Source organism: Piliocolobus tephrosceles, chromosome 5 (genome assembly GCF_002776525.5).
Source record: "Piliocolobus tephrosceles isolate RC106 chromosome 5, ASM277652v3, whole genome shotgun sequence".
Lineage (NCBI taxonomy): Eukaryota > Metazoa > Chordata > Mammalia > Primates > Cercopithecidae > Piliocolobus > Piliocolobus tephrosceles.
In genome coordinates, this window is record NC_045438.1 from 133,662,087 (window position 1) to 133,689,023 (window position 26,937).

Below are 26,937 nucleotides of genomic sequence, written 5' to 3' on the forward strand. Positions count from 1 at the left end.
GTAGGGATGAGTCTGAGATGCTCTGGATAAACAGTAACTTGGCTAGGCCACTCCCCTAGTATCTGCCTGGGCCTCAAGGTGGAATGGACTTTTTTAAAGCACAAATGCTCTTGGGCATCTTTATAATTTACCCCTCCAAACCCAAGAGTTGTGCAAGAAACATCCACACATCCACACTCCACACTAACAAGGCAAAGGTTGTCTTTTTTTGTTTTTGTTTTTGAGACAGAGTTTCACTCTTGTTGCCCAGTCTGGAGTGCAATGGTATGATCTCGGCTCACCACAACCTCTGCCTCCCGGGTTCAAGAGATTCTCCTGCCCCAGTCTCCTGAGTAGCTGGGATTACAGGCATGAGCCACTACGTCCAGCTAATTTTGTATTTTTAGTAGAGACGGGGTTTCTCCATGTTGGCATGTTGGTCAGGCTGGTCTCGAACTCCTGACCTCAGGTGATCCACCCGCCTTGGCCTCCCAATGCCCTGGGATTACAGGCGTGAGCCACCGCGCCTGGCCTTGTTTTGTTTTTTTGAGATGGAGTCTCACTCTGTTGCCCAGGCTGGAGTGCAGTGGTGCAATTTCGGCTCACTGCAACCAATGCCTCCCAGATTCAAGCGATTCTCCTGCTTCAGCCTCCCGCGTCGCTGGGATTACAGGCGTCTGCAACCATACCCAGCTAATTTTTTGTCGTTTTTAGTAGACACGGGGTTTCACCATGTTGGCCAGGCTGGTCGTGAACTCCTTCACCTCAGGTGATTCACCTGTCTCAGCCTCCCAAAATGCTAGGATTACAAGTGTGAGCCACTGTGCCCGGCCAAGGCAAAGTTAAGGATAACTCATTCAAGGCAGAGTTTCTTTCTTTTCTTTTTTTTTCTTTTTTCAGAGACAGAGTCTCGCTCTGTTGCCCAGGCTGGAGTGCAGTGGCGCAATCTCACTCACTGCAACCTCTGCCTCCTGGGTTCAAGCAATTCCCTGCCTCAGCCTCCCGAATAGCTGGGAATACTGGCGCCCGCCAACACGGCCGGCTAATTTTTGTATTTTCAGTAGAGTGGGGGGGTTTCACCATGTTGGCCAGGCTGGACTCGAACTCCTGAGAGGGATCCGCTCGACTCAGGTGTCAGCCATCGGAACCTGGATTCTTATCGTAATACTTTCATCTTTTTTATTTTGTTTTGTTACTGTACACTTTTATGGTAAGAAGTCAAGAGTAATAAAGAGGGATGGGAGCAGGTGAAGTGGATACACTCCCTTTCCATCTTCTCAGGCAGGGGCACTCCAGGTCTTCACATCACTGCAAGGGCGATAGAGTAGATTCAGAGTCAAGAAAGGCAAGGGCTGGAGCCCAGCAGGCGGAGGGCGGCCACGGGCGGAGACCCCAGTGGGCAGAGCCTGGCCCCAGCCCTGGCGGCTCCTCCGCTTCTCCCACATGTGAGGAAAGAGCGCGGCCCCTGCGACCCTGTGGCGGTGGCGGAGGACACGCTGTGAAAACAACCGTCCTGGGTGTGGCTCCACTTCTCGGCTGTCTGAACAGCCTGAAGAAAAAAGCCCCACGCATGCTCTGCCCTCCTCTCAGCAGTTCCACGCCATCTTTCTCGAGGGGCGGGAGCTGACCGGCAGGAACCGGCCCCAGCGACCAGCTCGAGGCCTGGTTGGCTCCCAGCTCAGGAAGGACGCACGAGCTTGCCGCCTCCGGTCCTTTCCGGCGGCATGTTCCCGGCCCCGTTGTCCCGGCGACCGCAGCGGTTTGTTCTCAAACCCCGGCCTCTCCCACCGCGCGCCGCCCCAACCCGCCGCTCTGCCGCGGTGGTACGGTCCAGGCCGCTAGGCCGCGAGGCCCCCAGAGCAGACGCCAGTGGGCTACCCGCGGCGGGGGAGGAGGAGGTGAGCAGGAGGTGACGGCCTGGGAGCCGGAGGCTGGCCTGGGCTGGCCTTTCGGGCGAGGGGGGCACCTCGCCGCGGAGGAAGAGGCCTTCCCACGCGGCCCGCCCTGCGCCAGCCTTCGGTGGCCTTAGTTTCCTCGTTGCCGCCCAGGGCTCCACTTCTGTCTCACTCTCGACTTCCGCTCCTCCACGCTCCTTTTCCCGTCTGCAGCTCAGCACCCCCAAGACCCTGAGGCCGCTACCCTCTTCCCGCCGCCCCCAGGGACCCCCTTGGCAGTTGGGGAGGCCCCTTCCCCGGCGCCAACAACACGCCTTTCTCCCTCACCCAGATACCATCAGCAAAATGCCAGACGTGGAGGAGTGTGTGCCCCCGAAGGACCTTGGCGACTCAGAGGACAGGTCCTGTAAGCCCGAAACCTCAGGACCCCCCCATGAAGACAAGAGCGGCCCCGAGGACCCCCCTCCCTGTAGGTCCAGCTTGGCGGTCCCTGTGGCCCCCTAGGGGGTGCTTAGTGTGGGGGGTCCGCAGACACCCCCATCCCCCAAGTTTTCTCTCTTCACCGTCCCTCTCGTTTGTCCTTCTCTGTTTCTCCCCCACCCGCCTTTACTTACAGGCCCGAGGGCAGAGGTCTTCAAAGAGTTTTTGGTCCCAGAGAAAGAAGTGACCCAAGCGTGATTACCTGAATCTGACAAGATTTGAGACTGAGTCGGTTCAAAGCTCTCCTTTGTATTGTATTTTGAATATGTAGGGGGAATTGGCAGATAGATCTGGGGTTGATTTTAAAGAACGCAAATGATCCCAGACGGGAATTGGGTTTTCTCAGTGCTTTGCTAACTCAAGTAGTAGTAGTGTCCTGGGCCCAGTCTCTAGCTCGGTTCTGTAGTGGATGTTCTTTCGTGTTCTTATTGGGGCACAAGGTCTTCTCAGCGTTTTTTGGTGGGTCCAGTCTCACTGGGACTCATGCTGTATTTCTCTTAATCTCCAGAGAACGTAACTAGTCATCAAACTGAAGACCTGTCCGCGTGCAACAACTCGAGAGAAGATTCTTGACTATTGAAATGCGAAAAATTAGATTGAGGCTTTGAGGCTGAATTAGATTAGTTTCTCTTGTGGCCACATGGGGTCGCTGCTGGTTAACAGGATGACACCAAAAGGCTTACTGGGGGCATTTTCAACAGCCGTGAACCTGATGTTGGATGAAAAGTCCATTTTTTTGTACATACAATTTAAGTTTTTTAGGTGTCTATTTAAATGAGTCCGTATATAAAACAACTCTCAGTAAAATGAAAAATCAAATTCCTTTTTTAAAAAATTTGAAATTTTGTGTATTAGGTTGACTTGGTTGTTATATTACTTGAAAATGTTTTTGTCCTTGGGATGTGGATTTTTAAAATCTATTTCAGTTAAATTTTATCTCTGATTTCTCTTTGAGCTCTCTTCATTCCTGAATTTTAGTGCTGTTTTGGAATTGCTTAGTGCTATGTAACTTTTGAGCAACAGAACAGTCTTATCAAGGCAGGCTATGAACTTTGATTTGTTGTAGTTGGAAAGTGTTTCTGTGTCTATTTCCCGCCGTCCCTCAATAAGCTGCTGTAGCTCAATCCCCTTCTGAAGGTTTTCTCTTAGCTCTCATTTAGCATTCGTGAATTAGCAATGAGTCTATTTACATATTTGATTGTGTTTTGCCATTTGGACTGGAACGAAAGACTTCAGAGAGGCTGCAGAAATAAAGGGTCCACTTAAATCAAGTATGCGCTTAAGGTCCAGTTCACCTTCATGTTTACCTAAGCAGGGACTCAGTGGATTTTTGGTAATGGTCTACAATCCCCTTAACTTTTTATTTTTAAATATCCTAAGTCTGCTGAAAAGTAAAAAATAATACAGTGAATGCCCACATTGTTAATATTCTGCCATATTGCTTTTTCTCTCTCCCTGTATTTCCCCCTCCTGCCTTTTAAAATTACAATGTCATGACTTCTTTTAATTTTTGTTGTTGGTTGTGGTCTTTTTTGTTGGTTTTTTGAGACAGAGTCTCTGTCACCCAGGCTGGAGGGCAGTGATGCGATCTTGGGTCACTGCAACCCTTCTGGGTTCAAGTGATTCTCCTGCCTCAGCCTCCTGAGTAGCTGGGATTACAAGCATGTGCCAGTATGCCCAGTTAATTTTTGTATTTTTAGTAGAGACGAGGTTTCACCATGTCAGCCAGGCTGGTCTCGAACTCCTGACCTCAGGTGATCCACCTGCCTCAGCCTCCCAAAGTGCTGGGATTATAGGCAAGAGCCACAGCACCTGGCCTTGACTTCTTTTAATTTTAAAATTTTTATGGGTACATAGTAGGTATGTATATTTATCAGGTACATGGGATATTTTGATACAGGCATACAATGTGTAATAATCACATCAGGATAAATGTGATATACATCATCTCAAGGATTTATCCTTTGTGTTACAAACAATCCAATTATACTCTTTTAAGTATTTTAAAATGTGCAACTAAATTATTGTTGACTATTGTCATTCTGTTCTCTCAAATACTAGATCTTATTCATTCTATTTTTTGTACCCATTAACCCTCTGCACTTCCCTGCAACCCCCCAACCCCCCACCCAACTACCCTTCCCAGCCTCTGGTTTTCTGTCATTCTCTATCTACATGAGTTCAACTGTTTTAATTTTTAGCTCCCACAAATAAGTGAGAACATGTAAAGTTTGTCTTTCTGTGCCTGGCTTAATTCGCTTAACATAATGACCTTCCATTCCATCTGCGTTGTTACAGATAACAGGATCTCCTGTTGTTTTTTTGTTTTTGGCTGAATAGCACCCCATTGTGTATATCTACCATTCGTCTGTTGATGGACACAGGTTGCTTCCAAATCTTGGCTATCATGAATAGTGCTGAAATAAACATGGGAGTGCAGATATCTCTTTGATAAATTGATTTCCTTTCTTTGGGGTATATACTCAGCAGTGGGATTGCTGGATCATATGATCGCTCTATTTTTAGGTGTTTGAGGAACTAAACCAAACTATTCTCCATAGTGGTTGTACTGATTTACATTCCCACTAACAGTGTTCGAGGGTTCCCTTTCCTCCACGTCCTCACCAGCATTTGTTACTGCCTGCGTTTTGGATAAAAGCCATTTTAACTGGGGTGAGATAGAAAGTCATGACTTTACCTCTAAATATTTCATCATGTATCTAAGAACAGGGGCATTCTCCTATGTAACTTTTCTACAGTAACCTTATTTTTCCTTTTTACATTTTTAATTTTTTTTACTATAGAAACATTACACATTTATGTATTACACACTAATACAATGAGCCCCCATTTATCCATCATCCAGCTTCAACAATGATCAACTTGTGGCCAATCTTGGTTCATCTACATCTCCTCTACATCTTGGAGCTAAATAATTTTCTGTGAAAAATCATGACGCTTCATCAAAAGAGAGTGATAAAATATGATGTATTGTATACAGCTTCATTTTACACACCAAGTAATCATTGTAACTACCATATATACCTATTATGTGTGAATGCTATCAGCTGTACTATAGTTCTGCACTAAAAACTTAGAACAGTGGTTGCCAAATGCCCATGCTGATCTGTGACAAAATTCTTAGCACTATTTAGTGAAATTAAATCATAAAAATATTGTAATGAGTTTTCCTAAAGTTAATTTGATTTAAACGTCTGCTTTTTATTTTGATAATATTTCCTTTCTGGTTTTTTTGGAGGTTAAGCTATCTTTTCTTTGATGAAATTATGATTTTGGTGGTGCTAGAGGGATTTTTATTTGCTTGTTTCACTGTCCATACTAGGCAAAACAAAAAGTTGGCAAGTTGTTTTCAGTTGCTTAAAATATTTTCAGAAATTTTATTAGTCTGTGAAATCCTAAAATCTGAGAACTACCGCTTTAGAAGACCAAATGACTTTGGCACTGTTCAGTAACATCTGACTATTATCTGTAGAGAGAGTTTAGCTTTCATCATGTGTAGCATCAGAGGCAGGAAAAGGAACGTGGAACCTTAATACTTAGATAAATGTTTATTTTTGCAAATTTCAAATTATTGTTTCTTTGCTGCTATAAATACGATTTTACTTTTTAAGGGAAAAGTTTTTCATCTGTTTCACTTCCTCCTTTTTTTATGAACTAGCTATTTGCCCTCCCTTCCCCCAGTGTGAGACTACTATTCTGAAAGTTTCTAGCGCTGGCATGGGGCATACGGTGCAGAAAACATAAATCACTAGAATAATTGGGTGAGTCTGTGTAAGACCAGTTTGATTAATCTAAATTTGGGGCCTACTAGATTGAGTGAATCTCTGACTAAAATAGAAATTCAGACTTGCATGGGCTCATTGTTGTCCACCATCAGTTCTTTCTGTCACAGGTCTGACAGAAACCGTTAATGAAGTTTCCAAGCTGAGCAACAAGATTGGGATGAATTGTGATTACTACATGGAAGAGAAGGTTTTACCTCCAAGCAGGTATAGACTCTTCTTCTTTCTTCATGTTGCTCATCCTGGCTTAGGTACTTAGCACTAATGGCTTCAGATCAGACTTGAAGCATTTTTATTTAATGGTACAATCAGTATTTAAACTTGAGAGGTCTCAACAACTTAAACAGAAGAGTACTAAGTTGTAATTATTAGTACCAAAGAAGGTCAAGAAGCAAATGTTACTTAGCCAACAAATAAACCAAAGCAACACTTGTTGGAATAAATAGGGTGGATTTCAGATCTCTGACAGACTTGGAGGAAGCAGCCTGTAGTACTTAATCTGTTGCTGCATAACAAATTACCCCAAAATTTAGCAACTTAAAATAATATTTCATTTTTCCATTTTGGGTGGTTTTATTTTTTTGGAGGCAGGGTCTCGCTCTGTTACCTGCATGCGGTGGTGTGGTCATGGCTCACTGCAGGCTCCACCTCCTGTGCTCAAGTGATCCTCCTACCTCATTTTCCGTTTTTTTTTTTTTTTTTTAGAGATGGGGTCTCACTGTGTTGCCCAGGGTTATCTTGAACTCTTAGGCTCAAGCAGTCCTTCCGCCTCAGCTTCCCAAAGTGCTGGAATTACAGGCATGAGCCATTGTGCCCAGCACAATAATATTCATTATGTCATAGTTTCTGTGGATGAGAGATATGGGCATGGTTTAACTGTATACCTCGGGCTTATAGTCTCTCATGGGTTGTAGTCAGTCTGCTGACTCTTGGCCAGAGGCTCCCTCAATTTCTTGCCACATGGGCTTTTCTATAGGGCAACTCTAAACATGGCAGCTGGCTTTCCTCCAAGGGAGAGAACAAGAGTGTGTGTGAGAGATGATGCCCATGACAGAAGCCAGTCTTTGTTACCTAATCTCAGAAGTGACATCCCATTGCTTCTGCTACATTCTTTTTTTTTGAGTTGGAGTTTTGCTCTTGTTGCCCAGGCTGGGGTGCAATGGCGCGATCTCCACTCACTGCAACCTCCGCCTCCCAGGTTCAAGCAATTATCCTGCCTCGGCCTCCTAAGTAGCTGGGATTACAGGCATGTGCCACCATGCCTGGCTAATGTTGTATTTTTAGCAGAGATGGGGTTTCTCCATGTTGGTCAGTCTGGTGTCGAACACTCAAGCTCAGGTGATCCGCCTGGGCCTCCCAAAGTGCTGGGATTACAGGCGTGAGCTGCCATGCCCGGCCCACTTCTGCTACTTTCCATTTGCTATAAATGAGTCATTAGATCCTGCCCACCCTCAAGGGGACAGGCTTCCACAAAGATGTGAATACAGTTGGCCCTTATATCTGTGGGCTCTGCATCCCGTGGATTCAACCAACTGCATATAGAAAAAATTAGAAAAATGAAATAAATAACACAATAAAAATAATACAAAATAATACAAAATTAAAAACCAATATTGTATAACAACTACTTACATGGCATTTACGTTGAAGTAGATATTTAAGTAATCTAGAGATGATTTAAAGTTTATGGGGCCGGACGCGGTGGCTCACACCTGTAATCCCAGCACTTTGGGAGGCAAAGGCGGGCGGATCACGAGGTCAAGAAATCGAGACCATCCTGGCCAGCATGGTGAAACCCTGTCTCTAGTAAGAATACAAAAATTAGCCAGGCGTGGTGGTGCGAGCCTCTAGTCCCAGCTACTCAGTAGGCTGAGGCAGGCGAATCACTTGAACCCAGGAGGCAGAGGTTGCAGTGAGCCAAGATCGCACCACTGCACTCCAGCCTGGCGACAGAGCCAGACTTCGTTTCAAAACAAAACCAAACCAAAAAAAAAAAAAAAAAAGCCTATGGGTGGATGTGCATAGGTTATATGCGATACTATGCCATTTTGTATCGGGGACTTGAGCATCCGTGAATTTCCGAGGGGGATCCTGGAACCAATCCCTCTTGGATACCAAGGGACGACTGTATCAGGAAGCAGAGATCTTTGGGGCCATCTTGTCAGCTGCCTACCATATAGCTCCTATCAACTACCCTTTTAAGTGGCTTCATGCTGAACAGGCACAGATAAAGATTTTCTGTTAGTGGTGTTTTGACTCAGAATTTTTTTTCTCCCAGCTTCATAACTCAGCTTATTTATCAAAATCTGAACTCTATTGATAAAGAATGCTTCCACACCCACACCAGACTTTATTTTTATTATTATTAGTTATATTGACATTGTGGTAAAGAAGAACCATTCATTAAGTATGAAATGAATTGGTTCTGCTGGTTTATTGACAATTAAGTGGGTAAATTTCAGTGTCAGATTTTTTTTTTCTGAGACAGAATCTTGCTCTGTTGCCAAGTTGGAGTGTGCAGTGGCGTGATCTCAGCTTACTGCAACCTCAGCTTCCCAGGTTCAAGCAATTCTCTTGCCTCAGCTTCCCGAGTAGCTGGGACTACAGGCGCATACCACCATGCCCAATTAATTTTTGTATTTTTAGTAGAGGCGGGGTTTCACCATGTTAGCCAGGATAGTCTCAATCTCTTAACCTCATGATCCACCCGCCTTGGCCTCCCAAAGTGCTGGGATTACAGGCGTGAGCCACCACACTCAGCCCAGATTTTATATTTTTAAGCAATTCTTGGTCAGGCACAGTGGCTCATGCCTGTAATCCCAGCACTTTGGGAGGCTGAGGTGGGAGGATCACTTGAAGTTAAGAGTTCAAGACTAACCTGGGCAACATAATGAGACCTCGTCTCTACAAAAAAAAAAAAAAATTTTTTTTAAATTAGCAAGTTGTGATGGTGCATGGCTGTAGTCCTAGCTATGCAGGAGACTGGGGTGGGAGGATTACTTGAGCTTGGGAGGTCAAGGCTACAGTAAGCTGTGCTAGTGCTACTACACTCCAGCCCAGGTAACAGAGCAAGACTCTGTCTCTAAAAAAACAAATTGTAAATATTGTATCACAGATGAGGCTGAGAAAAGAAAACACAATTAAAAAATAAAATTTTTCTAATTTTCCACCAAAAGACAAATAAATAATGACAACTTATGATTCATTTGCATCCTTAAATGCTTTTGTCAGAGGGCCACTGTGGGGTATCTGTTACTAAAGGGCCTTTCTCCATCACATGTTGCTTCTCTGGTCTTCACGCTCCTTTGATTTGTTCTTGACTGATGTTAGCAAGTTTCCATGCCAGGCACAACTCTGGGAACAGGTATTTACCAAACTGGGGTCTCTCAGCTTCTCTCTCACTGTTTAGATATGTTTGTTGCTCACAGGGGAGGAGAGAAAACTGAAACTGGGAGAATAAGGTCTGTGATAGGGTGGTGGTGAGGGAGTTGCAGGTGCATGGAGGGATAGAGGGGTATGGCAGGTAGAAGAAAAGAGAGAGGGAGAAATGAAGCCAGAGAAATAGTAGTATTCAGAGCTGGGTTTCCAAGTATGGTGATACAAAAAATTATGTTGGGAAAAAGGCTGAAATTGTTTGAGGTTAGTCATTATTGGCAGTTGGCTTTACCTTAGGTTCATAGGATGATTTTAATTACAATTGTATGTTCCTAAGGGAAATTTCGTTCTCAGATATTCATTTACCAGGCATTTATTGAGTCCTTACTATGTCACAGGCAAAATGCTGGGTGCTAGGGATAGAGATACAGATAAGGCACTGTTTTTGCTGTCAAGAAGCTTTTGTAGGGGAGACAGTTGAATAATAGCAAATGACTAATTAGACTGATAAGTTCACTTGTAGCTGCACATATATAGAGTTTAATGAGAGTGTTCAGCTACCTATGGAGGATCAGGGAAGATTTGCCTACGGAGGAAGATTCGGCCTATGAAGACTTGAGTTTTGGATATTGAGTAAGTGCTTTCCAGGTGGTCTTGGTGTGAAAGGTTGCACCAGGTAGTGGTGGCAACATGTCAGAGGCAGAGAATGGTGGTAGAACATGGTATGTTCTTTCCAACCAGCTTGCAATGACTGAGCACAAGGTGTTACAAGGTGGAAGAAAATACATTGGAAAGAGAGGGCAGAGTGTATGATATAAGGTAACATAAGACATTTATCTTGCTGGTGATGGGGGAGCCCCCAAAGGACTTTAAATAAGCATTACTTCATGTTAAATATGGCATCTTAGAAAAAGCATTGTTTTTAGAATGAATTGGTAGCAGTGTGGAAAACAGATTATAAAGAAACAAGACTAGAGGCAGGGAGACTAGTTAATTTAAGAGATGATGGTAGGAGGGGGCCGGGCATGGTGGTTCATCCTTGTAATCCCGGCACTTTGGGAGGCCAAGGCGAGTGGATCACTTGCAGCTAGGAGTTCGAGACCAGCCTGGCCAACATGGCAAAACCCTGTCTCTACTAAACATTTAAAAAAAAACGAGCCAGCTGTAAACCCAGCCACTCAGGAGGACTTTTCCAGGAAGTCATGTTGTTGGAATCACATAGTATGGACCCTGTTCCGATTAATTGTTTCACTTAGTAATTTCATTTAAGTTTCCTTTATGTTTTTTTGTGGCTTGATGGCTCATTTTTCTTTTCTTTTTTGTTGTGTGTTTGTTTGTTTTTTTGTTTTTGAGATGGAGTTTTGCTCTGTCACCCAGGCTGGAGTGCAGTGGCACAATCTCGGCTCACTGCAACCTCCGCCTCTCGGTTTTAAGTGATTCTCCTGCCTCAGCCTCCCGAGTAGCTGGGATTATAGGCGTGTGCCACCATGCCTCTGCTAATATTTGTATTTTTAGTAGAGACAAGGTTTCGCCATATTGGCCAGGCTGGTCTCCAACTCCTGGCCTCAGGTGATCCGCCCGCCTTGGCCTTCCAAAGTGCTGGGATTATAGGCATGAGCCACCGCACCCGGCCTTCTGTTTGTTTTGAGATGGAGTCTCACTCTGTCGCACAGGCTGGAGTGCAGGGGCACAGTCTTGGCTCACTGCAACCTCTGCCTGCTGGGTTCAAGCGATTCTCCTGCCTCAGCCTCCTGAGTAGCTGGGATTACAGACATACACCATTTCACCCAGCTAATTTTTGTATTTTTGGTAGAGATGGGTTTTCACCATGTTGGCAAGGCTGGTCTTGAACTCCCGATCTCAAGTGATCCACCTGCCTCAGCCTCCCAAATCATTTTTTTATCATTAAATAATATTCCATTTTATGGACAGTTTATTTATCAGTTGAAAGACATTTTTGTTTCTTCTAAGTTTTGGCACTTATGAATAAAGCTGCTATTAACATTTGTATGCAGGTTTTTGTGTGAACATAAGCTTTCATTCATTTCGGTATATACCCAGGAGCGTGATAGCCAGATCATATGTAAGAGTATATTCAGTTTTGTAAGAAACAGCCCAGCTGCTTTCCAAACTGGCTGTACCATTTACATCTGACCAGCAGTGAATGTGAGTTCTTATTTCTCTATATGCTGGTCAGCAATTAGTGGTGTCAGTTTTCTGATTTTGGCCATTCTGGTAAGTATCATATAGTGGTGTCCTTTTTTGTTTTCTTTTTGTTGTTTTAATTTGCAACTCCCAAATGACAAATGATGTTGAGTGTCTTCTCATATACTTATTTGCCATCTGAACATCCTCTTTGATGAGATGTCTGTTAAGGTCTTTGGCCTATTTTTTAATGGTTGTTCATTTTCTTATTATTGTGTTTTTTTTTTTTTTTTGAGACGGAGTCTTGCTCTGTTACCCAGGCTGGAGTGCAGTGGCCAGATCTCAGCTCACTGCAAGCTCCGCCTCCCGGGTTCCTGCCATTCTCCTGCCTCAGCCTCCCTAGTAGCTGGGACTACAGGCGCCGCCACCTCGCCCGGCTAGTTTTTTGTATTATTTTTAGTAGAGACGGGGTTTCACCGTGTTAGCCAGGATGGTCTCGATCTCCTGACCTCGTGATCCACCCATCTCGGCCTCCCAAAGTGCTGGGATTACAGGCTTGAGCCACCGCGCCCGGCCTTATTATTGCGTTTTAAGAGTTCTTTATATGTTTTGGATACGTATCCTTATCAGAGATGTATTTTTCAAAGATTGTTTCCTAGTGTGTGGCTTGTTTTTTTTTTTCTTCTCTTAATAGTGTCTTTCACAGAGCAGAAATTTTTAATTTTAATGAAGTACAACTTAGCAATTTTTTCTTTTGTGGATTATGTTTTTGGCATTGTATCTAAAAGGTCATCACCAAACTCAGGGTTACCTAGATTTCCTCCTATGTTATCTTCTACAAGTTTTACAGTTTTGTATTTTGCAAGTAGGTCTCTGATCCATTTTGAGTTAACTTTTGTGAAGGGTTTAAGGCTTGTGTTTAGATTCTTTTTTTTTTTTTTTTTTTGTATGTAGATATCTAGTTGTTCCAACATGATTTGTTGAAAGACTCTCATTTCTAAATTGAATTGCCTTGGCTGGGTGCAGTGGTTCATGTCTATAATCTCAGCGCTATGGAAGGCAGAGGCAAATGGATTACTTGAGCCCTGGAGTTCAAGACCAGCCCGAGTAACATAGCGGGACCCCCATCTCTACTAAAAATAAAAATAAAAAAATTAGCTGGCATGGTGGCTCATGCCTGTGGTCCCAGCTACTCAGGAGGCAGGGGTAAGAGGTTTGCTTGCACCTGGGAGGCTGAGGCTGCAGTGAGCCTTGATTGTGCCATTGCATTCCAACCTGAGTAACAGAGTGAGACCCTGTCTCAAAAAATAAAATAAAACAAATTTCCTTTGCTCCTTGTGTTTTTTTCAAGGTGAAAAAAAAAGACTTCTTTCTGGCTTCCATTACTATATAGATGGTAGTGCCACTGAAATTGAGAATACAAGAGGAGCAGATTTGGATGAGGAAGATAATGAATTTAGTTTTAGATATGCTGATTTGGAAATATCTGTGGACCTTTGGTATTTTCAAAGAAGGAATACCCTTTCCTAGATTTCAGGAGTATAAGAAAATGAAAGATCATTTAGCTCAATGCTATGTGTATACACAAATGGAAATCAAGTTACATATCTAGGCTAGATGCACAGTCAGTGCTAAAAGTCAGCCTGACATCTCTCCATTCAGGGCTCTTTCTACTGCAGAGGGAGGGCTGCTCTGGAACCACAAGAAGCCCTTCTGAGAGGTTTTGCCATTACCCTTGAAATACAAATCTAACCCTAGCTTGTTCAACTCTGCTGCAGTTCCAACATAGTTCCTGGCCTTTCCCTGTTATTATAATGGCCTTTTACCATACCAAATTCAATTTGGGGTTTAGGAGGTTATGACACTGTAACTGTTTTTTGGGTTGAGAGAGTAATCTGCTCATTTAACCCTCTTATAGTCTGGAAGGCAAGGTCAAGGAGACAGTGCACAATGCCTTTTGGGACCATCTTAAAGAGCAACTATCAGCAACTCCCCCTGACTTCAGTTGTGCTCTTGAACTTCTGAAAGAAATTAAAGAGGTGAGTGACCTTCCATTTGTAAATGTAAAGTTTCTAGACATCTCCAGCTTATTGGAGTGTCAGTGACTAGCAAATCTTAACTGAACGTGGTCCATGAATCAGTCAGAGACTAAGCAATAGACAGAAATCACACAGTAATTTCAGCATGGAGGGTTTAATATAAAAATTATTATAATGGGAATTGGAGAAATGAGGGCTTGACCAGTAAAAATAAAGAAAACTAAAGAATACTTGAATATCACATATAAAGGGCATCTATCATACCCTTAGGGCTGAGAGAGGCCAGCCAAGGACCTCATTTGAGAGGGCATAGCTATGCCATGAGAAGTTGCTGGCCTATGCATGCTGCTGACAACAGTGCACTGCAGGAGCCAAGCACTAGAGAAGCTATTCATGCTACAGGAGCCAAGAACTGCAGGAGCCTGCCAAGTGAACATACCAGAACCAGGAATAAAAGCTCTTGCCTTTGCAGTGTCTTTCTAGTATGTGGCAGACATACCTTAAGGTGACCCACAATGTTCTGTACCCTTGTATAATCTTCTCCCCTTCAGTGGATGAGATTTGCAACTTCCAAGCAGTATGGCAAAAGTGATGGGATATAACTCCCATGATTACATTTCATCATGTAATACTCTGTCTTAGGAGACTGGAGGGAAAGATTCTCCTGCTGGCCCTGAAGAAGTAAACAGCTGTGTTGTGAACTGCCTATTGAGCGGGCCACATAGCAAGGAACTACAGGTGGCTTCTAGGACTTGGGGTTAGCATCCAGACAATAGCCAGTAAGAAGCTGGGGCCCTCAAGTGTACAGTTGTGAGGAAATGAATTCTGCCAACAATCTGAATGAGCTTGGAAACAGAATCTTCCCCAGTCATGTTTCCAAATGAGAATGCAGCCCAGCTAACACTTTGCTTGCAGGCTTGTGAGACCCTGAACAGAGGACCCAGCTAAACTGCATCTGTACTTCTGACCCACAGAAACTGAGATAATAAATGTGTGGTGTTATAAGTTGCTAGGATTATGGCAGTATGTTATACAGCACAGAAAACTAACACCTTCTGCTGATGAAGCTTAAAATGTGCCATCTGGCAAAGGAAAGATATGGAAAGGACTTAGCTCCATTTTCACAGAGCAAAGAACAATGGATTTGGATCTGTGAGGCAATATATTGATAAATGGCACAGTCCACACCTTTGGCTACTCAGCAGTCTTCTATACACATTTGAATTCCTGAAAAGAACTCTTACAAGACAAATAGCTATTTATTATTTATCCTCCCCCGCAAATGAGGAGACATGGCCCAAATAGTTATTGTATCCATCACTGGTCACTCCTCAAATTCAGTCAGTTTCACTGAATATATTCTGTTACCTGAAGGCTAAATCATAAAATTAACTTCTAACAACTTGTATATAAAATAACAATGGAAAGAAAGGAAGAACAAAATGTTGACATATATAAATAAACGTACATATAATAAGCAAAGATAATTTTTATAGTCCTTGTTTCCATAACTGGTCACAAGGCTCTAGTTGTTATCTATGGCTTCCTTCTTCCACTGTTCATTGTCCTTGTTTCCATAACTGGTCACAAGGCTCTAGTTGTTATCTATGGCTTCCTTCTTCCACTGTTCCTTCATTCCGTATTTCCCTTGTCCTTGGCCAGAACTTCAGCTGGTTGGGGTTCTTTATCTGGTGCAGTGACCCAAACCTTCATTGCCAAAGAGTCTGAGACACTTTGCTTTATTTGTTTGCTGTGGTTTTCCATTAACCTTTAATATTGAGCTTGGAAGTACTAAGAGGCAACTCAGAGAACCTCCTGAGTTTCAGGCATAGTCTTTCTTACCCCCATAGTGTGGCCACAATCCAGTTTCTCATTGGTACTCAGGAGCAAGTACTGCAGCCAGTACAGTAACTCCTTTTTTAACCCTTTTGGTTCAGTGGTATAAGGAGCCCCCAATGGCCAGGTGACAGTTTCATCTTCTATTTCATTGGAACCAATGCAAGTATTTCACACAAATCAGCAGACCTCAAAGTTGGCAGAATGGGAAACAAAAATCCTGCAAGTGGGTTATCAGGTGTACCAGTAAGAGGAACCAGTCCTACTTCTACTGCTTGATTCCTGGACCCATGTATTCTGGCATTAGGGTACAGCACCATGGAATGGTCTTTGAAGCTGGGCACAGTGGCTTACGCCTGTAATCTTATCACTCTGGGAGGCTGAAGTGGGCAGAATGCTTGAGTCTAGGAATTTGAGGCCAGCTTGGGCAATGTGGTGAAACCCATCTCTACAAAAAATAGAAAAATTGGCCGGGCGCGGTGGCTCAGGTCTGTAATCCCAGCACTTTGGGAGGCCGAGATGGGCGGATCACGAGGTCAGGAGATTGAGACCATCCTGGCTAACACGGTGAAACCCTGTCTCTACTAAAAAAATATAAAAAACTAGCCAGGCGAGGTGGCGGGCGCCTGTAGTCCCAGCTACTAGGGAGGCTGAGGCAGGAGAATGGCGTGAACCCGGGAGGCGGAGCTTGCAGTGAGCTGAGATCTGGCCACTGCACTCCAGCCTGGGCCACAGAGCGAGACTCTGTCTCAAAAAAAAAAAAAAAAAAAAAAAGAAAAATTAACCAGGTGTGGTGGTGCATGCTTGTAGTCTCAGCTACTCAGGAGATTGACACGGAAGGATTGCTTGAGCCTGGGAGGCAGAGGTTGCAGTGAGCTGTGACTGTGTCACTGTGCTCCAGCCTGGGCAACAGAGAAAACCCTGTCTCAAAAAAAAAAAAAAAAAAAAAAAAGTCGTTGATTCAAAGCATATATTGCATCCTATAAGACCAGTTCCCTTCCTTTCAGGTATTGTTGCTCACCTAATGCTGTAATTGAGTCTAAAATAAGCCATTCTGCTTTTTCGTTAGGCCAGTTGATTCTCAGTGAAAGCTTTTTGGTCAGACCAGTTAATTTAGTAGGTATGAATTCACTGCATATCTTTTGCTATGAAATGAGTTCCTTGAGCAATGCAGTGGGGCATGCAAAGACCCAGGACAGCTGATAAGGCATTCTGTGATTATGTGGATGCTGGTACACACATATTCTGGATATGGCAACTCCATATCCAGAATATGTGTCTATCCAAGTAAGGATGAATCTCGCCGTCTCTAAACTGTTAGAGGTCCAGTGAAATCATCTGCCATGAGATGGCTGGCTGATCCTCCCTGGGTAATGGGCCATATTGTGGGCTTTTAAAAAATTTATTTAATTTTTTTTTAGGATTTGTTTTTGTTGTGGCAAAATATTCATAACAAAATTTACTATTTTTTAGTGTTACAATTTACTAGCATTAAGTAAATTTACAATGTTGTATAACCATCACCACTATCCATTTCCAGAACCTTTGAATCTTCCCTAACAGAAATTTTGTACTTATTAAAGAATAATTTCCCTTTCCCCTCTCCTGTTAGCACCTGTACTTTCTGTCTCTGTGAATTTGACTACTCTAGGTACTTACAAGTGTAATACAATATTTGTCCTTTTAGTTTTGGACTTGTTTAACTTAGTGTAATGTTTTAAAGGTTCATCCATATTGTAGCATATATCAGAATGTAAATCCTTTTTATGGCTGAATAATATTATATGGATGGAATACATTTTGTTTATCCATACATCTGTTGATGGACATTTAGGTTCTTTATGGATTCTTTATGCCTTTTGGCTATTGTAAATGCTGCTGCTGTAAACATTGTATAGAAGTATATATTTGAGTCCCTGCTTTTAATTTTTCTGGGTATATACCTAAAGGTGGAATTGCTGGATCCTATGGTAATTCTATGTTTAACTCTTTGAGGAACTGCCAAACTGTTTTCTGTTGTAGCCATACCATTTTATATTCCTACCAGCAATGTACCAGGGTTCCAGTTTCTCCACATCCTTGCCAGCATTTGCTATTTTCCAGTTTTTATAATGGCCATTCTAATGGGTGTGAAGTGGTATCTCATCGACTTGCATTTCTCTTAATGGCTAGTGATATTGAGCATCTATTCATGTGTTTGTTGGCTATTTGTACATCTTCTTCAAAGAAATGTTTACTCAGGTACTTTGTCCATTTTTAAATTGGGTTGTCTTTTATTGAATTTTATGCTTTTGGTGTCATATCCTGCCAAATCCTAGATCATGAATATTTACACCTATGTTTTCTGTTTTCTCCTAAGAGTTTTGTAGTTTTAGCTCTTATGTTTAGGTTTTTTTTTTTTTTTTTTTTTTTTGAGATGGAGTCTTGCTCTGTCACCCAGGCTGGAGTGCAATGATGCGATCTTGGCTCATTGTAATCTTTGCCTCCCGGGTTCAAGCAATTCTCCCACCTCAGTCTCCCGAGTAGTAGCTGGGATTACAAGTGTGCACTATCACGCCTGGCTAATTTTTAGTATTTTTAATAGAGACGGGGTTTCACCATTTTGCCCAGGCTGGTCTCAAACTCCTGACCTTGGGTGATCCGCCTGCCCCGACCTCCCAAAGTGCTGGGATTACAGACGTGAGCCACTACCATTTTGAATTAATATTTTTATATGGGGGTAAGGTAAAGGTCCAACTTTGTTCTTTTGCATGTGGATATCCTCTTTTCCCAGCACCGTTTGTTGAAAACACTGTCCTTTCCCCATTGGTTCTTGGCATTGTTGTTGAAAATCATTTGACCATATATCCAGGTTTTATTTATCAGCTCTCTGTTCTTTTGGTCTGTGTATCTGTTCTTATTACCAGTATATGCTTGGTCTCTTATAGGCCATTTTCATTTGATAATAGATTGCTGCTGTGCATGTCCAGTCTTGTAGCTATGTAAGTTAGACAATACCTAATTCCTGATGAGAAGCTTAGTCCACATGGTTACCCAGTGCTCTATAGTAAGGTGTTTACTTTCTACCAAGGCCCAAGAAGTTGTTTCTCAAAAGGTGAATAATTATCAGTAAAGAAGGAATAGATTTGCTTCCAATTCCTAAAGGTCCATGTGTGGTTCTCTTATTGGTGCTTGCAAGACATTCTATACAGCACCCTTATTTGCTATGGACACTTAAAGTGTCATTGGATCTGCAGGATCATGAGGCCCAAATGGTAGAGTGGCTTGTACTAAGTCTAAACTTGCTGCAGAGCCTACTCTTGCTCTAATTAGTTAGCACTCCCCTACCCCCCCCAAAACAATGGGTAACCTTGAGTGATTCTAAATAAATCAGAATCACTCAAATGAATGTCAAAGTAGCAAACACAGGTGTGGTGCATGTTGCCTTAAAAATCCAAAAAGGGGCTGGCTATGGTGGCTCAGGCCTGCAATTGTAGCACTTTGAGAGGCCAAGGATGGTAAGTTGCTTAAGGCCAGGAGTTCAAGACCAGCAGGGACAACACAGCAGACCCCCATCTCTAGAAAAAAATAATCTTTTTAAATAGTTGGGCATGGTGGTCATACCTATAGTCCCAGCTACTTAGGAGGTTGAGGTGGGGGGATCATTTGAGCCCAGGAGGTTGAGGCTGCAGTAAGCTGTGATCATGCTACAACACTCCAGCCTGGGCAACAGAGCTAGACCCTGTCTCAAAAGAATCCAAAAAGGAGGACCAGGTGTAGTGGCTTATGACTGTAATCCCAGCACTTTGGGAGGCCAAGGCAGGAGGATAGCTTGAGACCAGGAATTTGAGGCCAGCCTGGCAACACAGTGAGACCCCGTCTCTACAAAAAAAAAAAAAAAAGAAAGAAAGAAAGAAAGAAAGAAAGAAAGAAAGAAGGAAAACACCTGGATATGGGGACATGTGCCTGTAGTCCTAGCTACTCAGGAGGCTGAGGTGGGAGGATCACTTGGGCTCAGGAGTTGGAGGCCATGATCACGCCACTGGACTCCAGCCTGAGCAACAGAGTGAGACTCTGTCTCAAAAGAAAAAAAAAATTCTAAAAGGCCTACTAAGTATTATGCCTTTTTTTTTTAATGGTGGGTGGTTCAGGTACAGCAATTTGTCCTTCACCTTGGAGGGCATCACTTGAAAAGCTCCTGACCACTGAAACTCTAGAAACTTTACTAAAGTGACAGGCCCCTGAATTTTTGTAGAGATCATCTGCTATCCTCAAGTTTGCATGTGTTTAAGGCATCTAAAGTACTTGAAACTTGCTGGTCATCAAACCTCACTCATGGTACCAACTTTTTACCAGAGTCTAATCAAGAGGCAGAAACCATGCAGTAATTTGAACAAAGAGAAGCTTCCACAATGCAGGAGCTTGCTGAGAGGAGCATACCAGAGCCAAGAAGGAAGGCCCTTTTCTCTTGCAGTTTCTTTTTAGCACCCTCTTTTGACAAAATCTAACATTGTGCCAGCTAGGAAAGGAAAAATAATTCAAAGGCCCAGCTCCGTTTTTGCAGAGTAGGCACTGAAGGGTAGATTTGGAGCTGAGAGGCTCCAAATTGGTAACTGACAGAGCTTGACAATTAAAATAGATAGTATGGAGCAACTTTGATTTTATTTGTTTAACATGAAGGTAAACAGTTGAGATCTTGCTATGACAACATCATATTCTGTTCAATTAAATATTCATTGACTCTTATCCCCTAGGCCCCCACCATGTCCCGTGTGTTACAGAGGCACAGGGATGAATAAGAGTCCCTGTTTACCAGGAACTTATTTTGGGGATTAATAGGCTATTTCAGTGACTGCAACAGCTCCTATGCCTATTTCATCCTTGCCCTTTAAAGCAAAATAATCTAAAAAATGCTTCCCTTTTAAAGTTAAGAGACCTCATCACCATGTGATGGTGGGTATTTTATATCTGTTGTACCCTGTATGTCTTTTTACCACACTCCTTGATATTATTCATCTCTATATCTCATTCTGCCTAGAAAATGATATACTATTCCTGTAATTGATCCCCTTGAGCCTTCAATTATCACTAGCCTCTAAACAAAGATAAATAATATTCCATGGGAAATTTAGGGACCCAACTTCTTGATCCTTAAAAAACATAGGCTGGTATATCTTTAGCTAAAGGGGTTGCCCATTGGATAAAGTTTGGGGCTCTAAATAGATCAACTCCTCCTTTGACTTTCTTTCCTGGGCAGATCTTGCTATCACTGCTATTACCACGCCAGAACCGCCTGAGAACTGAGATTGAAGAAGCTCTGGACACGGACTTGCTCAAGCAGGAGGCAGAACATGGGGCTCTGAAAGTCCTCTATCTCTCTAAGCATGTTCTCAACATGATGGCTTTGCTGTGTGCACCAGTTCGAGATGAAGCAGTGCAGAAACTAGAAAACATTACGGATCCTGTTTGGCTACTGAGGTATGAAACTTGGTACTGCCCCCAGAAACCTGCTTTAGCCCCTGAGCCAGGAAAAGCTGGGCCAGACCTAGATTATAGCCATTGTCTTGACCAGCTCTTCCCTGCTGAAGACCTGACTAACACCTTTTTTCTCCTCTCTGGTCAATTCACTCTTCTTTTCCAAAGATGGCCCCGCAGGGCCTTTTGGTTATCCTGGCTTGATTGGACCACCCCTGTATAATACCATAAGACACTACAGTACATACTTCTTTCTTTTAAGGAGTTAAAATATCCCTTTCCCAGGTGTTCTTTCTTTTTCTTTTTTTTTTTTTGAGATGGAGTTCCACTCTTGTCGCCCAGGTGCAGTGATGAGATCTTGACTCACTGCAACCTCTGCCTCCTGGGTTCAAGCAATTCTCCTGCCTCAGCCTCCTGAGTAGCTGGGATTACAGGTACGCACCACCACACCTGGCTGACTTTTGTATTTTTAGTAGAAACAAGGTTTCGCCATGTTGGCCAGGCTGGTCTCGAACTCCTGACCACAGGTGATTCACCCACCTCAGCCTCCCAGCCTCCCAAAGTGCTGGGATTACTGGCATAAGCCACCATACCCGGCTCTCGGGCTCTTTCCCAGGTTTTCTCTTCTTCCAGTTCACACACTATGAGGAGACAGTGATGGGTGGTCATCCCTATTTCACAGCTCTAGGAACCAAGACCCAGAAAGTTAAAAACAAAAACAAAAACAATTGGCCCAATGAGTCAAAAATAGCATCACCTATAATCCTACTTCCTGAAGAGAATTGTTAGCATGCTGGTGTATTTCTTTCCACTGACTACCCTTTTTAAGAGACAGCAGAATGACCATAGTGAAGGAGATCTAGACTGAAGGCTTCAAGGTCCAGAGACTTAGCTGTTCCCAATTCTGCCACTGACTCACGCTGGGTATTGGGTTCTGGGCCACATGTCATCTTCTGAAAATGTAGGAGGTAAGACTAAGTTAGTCTTAAGGCCCCTCCTTACTCTAAAATACAGTGATTTAATGACTCCTTGGGTGGGTTTCTAGCTTACTAGGTTCTATTTCATAGTATAAATATTCTCTTTCCCCTTGTGTCAGAGGGATCTTCCAGGTTCTGGGCCTGATGAAAATGGACATGGTGAACTACACTATCCAGAGCCTTCAACCCCACCTGCAGGAACATTCCATTCAGTATGAACGGGCTAAATTCCAGGAACTCCTCAATAAGCAGCCTAGTATGTATATAATGTGAGGGTGGGAGTGAGTGGGAAAGGTACTACCTTGGGTCTGACTTTTATAATGTTAGAGAGTCCTCTGTCTCTTTTTAGGAATAGAAAGTTGCTTATTAGGTGAGGGGAGGGAGCATTTATTTATTGACCAGGAGTATATCTTGAAAAGAACCTTGGTCTTGAAGCCTCAGAGATGAAGATGCTAAAGATGCTTATATACTCCCTTACCTGTCATAGGTCTCCTTAATCACACCACCAAATGGCTGACCCAAGCAGCAGCAGACCTTACCATGTCACCTCCGACTAGCCCAGACACTTCTGACTCCTCCAGCCTGGCTGGCCCCTCTCCCAACGAGGCAACCAACAACTCAGAGCCCCTTAGCCCCACAATGGTGCTGTGTCAGGGCTTCCTGAACCTCCTTCTCTGGGACCCTGAAAATGAAGAGTTCCCTGAGGTAGGAATGTCTAGGGGCATTGCCTTATTTGGTATTCAGGGCTTCCATCGGGACTTCCCCTGACAGCCTATTCTTCCCTGGTTCCCAGACCTTGCTGATGGACAGAACCCGGCTGCAGGAGCTGAAGTCCCAGTTGCACCAGTTAACCATCATGGCCTCAGTCTTGCTGGTGGCCAGTAGTTTCTCTGGCAGTGTTTTGTTTGGCTCACCCCAATTTGTAGATAAACTGAAACGCATAACCAAATCCCTGTTGGAAGACTTTCACTCCAGGTGAGCTGCATAGTTATTTTTTAGAGCAGAAGGTGATATGTGGTATTTAGAACATAGGCAGGTAATGAACGATTGCTTACTGTCTACCACAAACCACAGAAAGGTCCTTTGGAACCAACTACAAAGATTGTTTGTTTCTTCCCATAAGTGGTCATAAGGCTTGTAACAACAACAACAACAACAACAAAACCTTTCTTCCAAAAAGGGTAGTGTGGAAGATAGTTTGCTGCAAAAGGGTCATTATCTAGTTGAGTGGTGACAGTGGGCTGGTATCATCACATATATCCAGGACTTGGTCAGTCAGTCAGCAATATTGATTAAACATTCCACTGTGTGCAGGCTGTCACACCAAAGGAGAAAGAGGAATCAGAAGGCCAGGTTGTAGTTATAACTGATGAGGTGGGACAGATGATTCTGGAAGATGCCTAAGAAAGTTAAATATGTATATGTAAAAATCAAGTCCATGGGACTAAAGAACACTGAGCGGATCCAAGGGCACAACTAAACACTTTTCCAGAGTTGATTTTATTATTTACTTTGTTTGCTAAGAAGTAGAATATGATGCCACATATAGAGAATAGCTGGTGTCTTGAGGGTTACAGTGAGGACATTGTACCTACCCACTGGGCCCTATAGCCTGCCAGGTGCTGGGGTTTGGGGGTGGAGAGGATGGCTGACATTCTCCCTCAAGTGGGCCTGGCATCTGATATATAGCATGCTGGATCCTGGGCCTATGCCAGGGTTACCTGGTAGGTGCCAGCTTACTTTCTTTCATGGTCTAGGCCTGAGGAAGCTATACTGACTGTGAGTGAACAGGTATCTCAGGAAATCCATCAAAGCCTCAAGAATATGGGCCTTGTTGCTCTGAGCAGTGACAATACAGCATCTCTGATGGGACAGCTCCAGAACATTGCCAAGAAGGAGAACTGTGTCCACAGTGTTATTGGTGAGTATGCTTGTGGGGTAGTGAGAATGGTGAGGGAAGAGATAGATCCTGACCGTGGAACCCCAACCTTTAACAACTTGAAGCATGGTAATTGGGTACGTCATTGTTTAGCCTTGAGTTTTTTCAAAATCCTGGGTTGAAATCATATCCATCTCAGTTTAAAGACTAACTGTGGTTCTCAGCATGATTTGCACCCAGAAATTCATGACTTCTAGGCGTGGGATATATCCAGCCAACCTGGTTAAGTCACTTGGGCCAACAGTTCATTCTCTAACTGCACCCAAGAAATCTGACATTCCCCCATCTCCCAACAAGAAACTAGTGCTGAATTTAGCTGGAAGACATGTTCCTATAGTGGGGAATCCCCTACCCTCATGCTGGAGTGGAGGCCATGAACTTGGCCAGCTTGCTCCTAACCTTAGCCATCTGAAGGATCAGTCTAAGTTCCTCCTGTTATGTCACTCACTCACTAGGATCTAACTGATGGCTACTTAAACAATCTTTTGAATAGTGTGAAATTTACTAACACACTAGTTTTTTATATTTGTCCTTGAGAGCAAGATAGCAGCCCCCTTTCCAAACAAAACAAATTTCCTTATCTATAGGTAAGTGAGCAGGTTGGTACATATCTGTTAACTTAGAACATGGGTGAGTAGAGCGCAGGGGGAATTTTCTCCCTGAAGTCTGTTTGCCCTTTCCCTTATCACTGTATTTTTCTGCTCACAGATCAGCGAATTCGTTTGTTTCTCAAATGCTGTTTGGTTCTTGGTGTGCAGCGGTCTCTATTAGACCTTCCTGGAGGTCTTACTCTCATTGAAGCAGAACTGGCAGAACTGGGCCAAAAGTTTGTCAACTTGACACATCACAATCAGCAGGTGTTTGGTCCCTACTACACTGAGATCCTAGAAACCCTCATCTCCCCAGCCCAGGCACTGGAAACAAAAGTGGAGTCTGTTTGATAGCGTCGGCTCAGAGCCCTGGTACCTTGGACCCAAGAGGAGGCCTATCATCTTCCTGGAGTAACATCACCAGTGACCAGCAGACAGTGAGCTTCTATCCCAGGCCCTGCAGCCAATACACTAAGGCTGTAGGGATCAAGCATGTAAACACCAGCTGGCCCAAACCCATTCACTAATAAACTTCTTAAGTGCAAGAAATCCTCCATTTTTCCTGTGCTGCAGGCTGAGGCCAAGCCCTATGACTTTAGCCCTCAACTAGCTGAGAAGCCAGCAAGCCCTCAGTTTTCCCCTTGCTGGCTATTTGTACCTTTCAACATATAGAGCGAGCAGCCAAGACAACCAGGTGCTAGCGTTACTTTCTTTAAGGGTAAAGCATTACTCTGGGGGGGCTCTTAAAACTCTGGAATTATCCAAATTGTGAATATAAGGGCTTCTTTGGAAGCCTTTGTTTTGTCCAGTTCACCTCAGGAGAGGACATGGTTTAGGGAAGTTAGCTCATTTCTAGGACCAAATTTCCCTAAAGGTTTCAAAGAATGCAACAAGAAGTCAAGGGATATTAAGAGCCTCAGTTTCCTCTTCTGTTGCATGGTCTGGCAAACCCAGGACTGGATGAAAATGGATATTGGCTACAAACAAGCATTCTGTTGAGGACAAGTTCAGAGATCATGGAACCTCTCTCTCAAGTTTTCCAGAGTTCAGACTTGGACAGTTAGGTCTGTGACTGACTTGTATCAAGTTTATTCTGGTCCTGTTCTTTAGCCCAGTAAGTCTCCTTTCCCTCATCTCTAAGCTTAGAACACCCGGTTCTTCCATACAGAGGTGATGTGGGCATTCAGAGGTGGAGCAGCCTCCATCCTTCTGGCTTCTCCATTCTGAGCAGTTGTGGTTGTAAGCTCTTGTTGGCATCACAAATGAGAGATGTTCTAGGAAGGATTTGGGCTTGTCTCCTGAGATTGTAGAGACCAGCTCATTTTCAGACTGACTGTAGCAGACGGCCTCCAACCTAGTATGCTGAAATGAAGAAAATGTTCGATTCAGATTTAGAAAATGGAAATTCAGTCATGTGTTCTCAAGGCAAGGTGAAGAAAAACAATGTTCTCGTCATTTCAGGTGACGGAAGTTGCTGAGTGTTACACACCTAATCTAGGAAGAACAACAGAAGGTGGATTTGAGTTCCATTAGGCCCAGAGTTTCCTTCTAATTGATTTCCTTTTTTAGAGGGTCGATCCTAGGTAGGTGACAGAGCTAGGTCAACACAATGTGACTTTTACTATGACCAGAAAAGCTGGAGGGCCTGGATCATTCACATTTTTCCAGTCTTATAACTAGACAGCTTCAGGATAGGGAAGTCCAGATAAAGTGGTATGTTTAATAAACAGCGAGGCTTGCCCAGTTGGATTCTCTGATTTGCAACTATTAATTTGAATTTTTAAAAAATCTGCATTTTGGAAACCTCATTATTTTAGAGGCAAAAGTACTCTGAAGGGATTCCTGGGAAGAAGATTGTCCGGTTAGCAGGTGCAGACCCTGAACTGACAATAGAACCTTGCTTTGTACTTCACAATTAAAATTGGGACTCATCAATACATTAGAAAATTTGAATTTATTTTCTTATGCTTTCTCATGGAGCAGACAGGGATCTTGTCCCTAAACAAGGAAAGATAGCTCCATTCAATCCTGCCCACTGGTTTGAGGGAATTTTTTAAAATGTATATTTGTATTTTAAATTGTGGAGAAAATACACGTAATATGAAAGCTATTAGTGACATTGAGGACATTCAGAATGTTGTACAACCATCATGACGAACTAGTTCTAGAACATTTTCATCACCACCAAAGGAAATCCCATTCCAGCAACCAGTCACTGCCCATTTTCCCCCCTTCCCTTGCCCCTGGCAGTCACTAATCTTTCTCTCTCAGTGGGCTTACTGACTCTGAATATTTCCTATAAATTGAATCATATGTAGCTTTTTGTGACTGACTTCTTTCACTCATTTTTCAACATTCATTTGTGTTCTAGCGTGTATTGGTAGTTCATTCTTTTTATGGCTAAATAATATTCTGTTGCATGAAT

The 26,937-nt window shown here is 43.3% G+C and overlaps 1 protein-coding gene across 16 annotated transcripts; it reads left to right on the forward strand.

The window, feature by feature from the left end:
- The first annotated feature begins 1,673 nt into the window (after window positions 1–1,673).
- Window positions 1,674–25,068, forward strand: TCP11 (t-complex 11). 16 transcript variants are annotated; one of them, XM_023212587.1, is made up of 11 exons: window positions 1,674–1,877; window positions 2,206–2,343; window positions 2,863–3,068; window positions 6,253–6,364; window positions 13,596–13,716; window positions 20,789–21,009; window positions 22,103–22,239; window positions 22,471–22,688; window positions 22,777–22,958; window positions 23,741–23,904; window positions 24,631–25,061. In XM_023212587.1, exons 4-11 carry the CDS (start codon window positions 6,318–6,320, stop codon window positions 24,861–24,863), a joined length of 1,323 nt encoding a protein of 440 aa, XP_023068355.1. In that variant the 5' UTR covers window positions 1,674–1,877; window positions 2,206–2,343; window positions 2,863–3,068; window positions 6,253–6,317; the 3' UTR covers window positions 24,864–25,061. The 16 variants fall into 16 exon arrangements, with proteins under 16 accessions (XP_023068355.1, XP_023068356.1, XP_023068353.1 ...); XM_023212588.1 differs by having other exon boundaries at window positions 6,268–6,364; XM_031935658.1 differs by lacking the exon at window positions 2,863–3,068 and adding an exon at window positions 21,836–21,974 and having other exon boundaries at window positions 1,743–1,877; window positions 24,631–25,068.
- The last annotated feature ends 1,869 nt before the right edge of the window (window positions 25,069–26,937 follow it).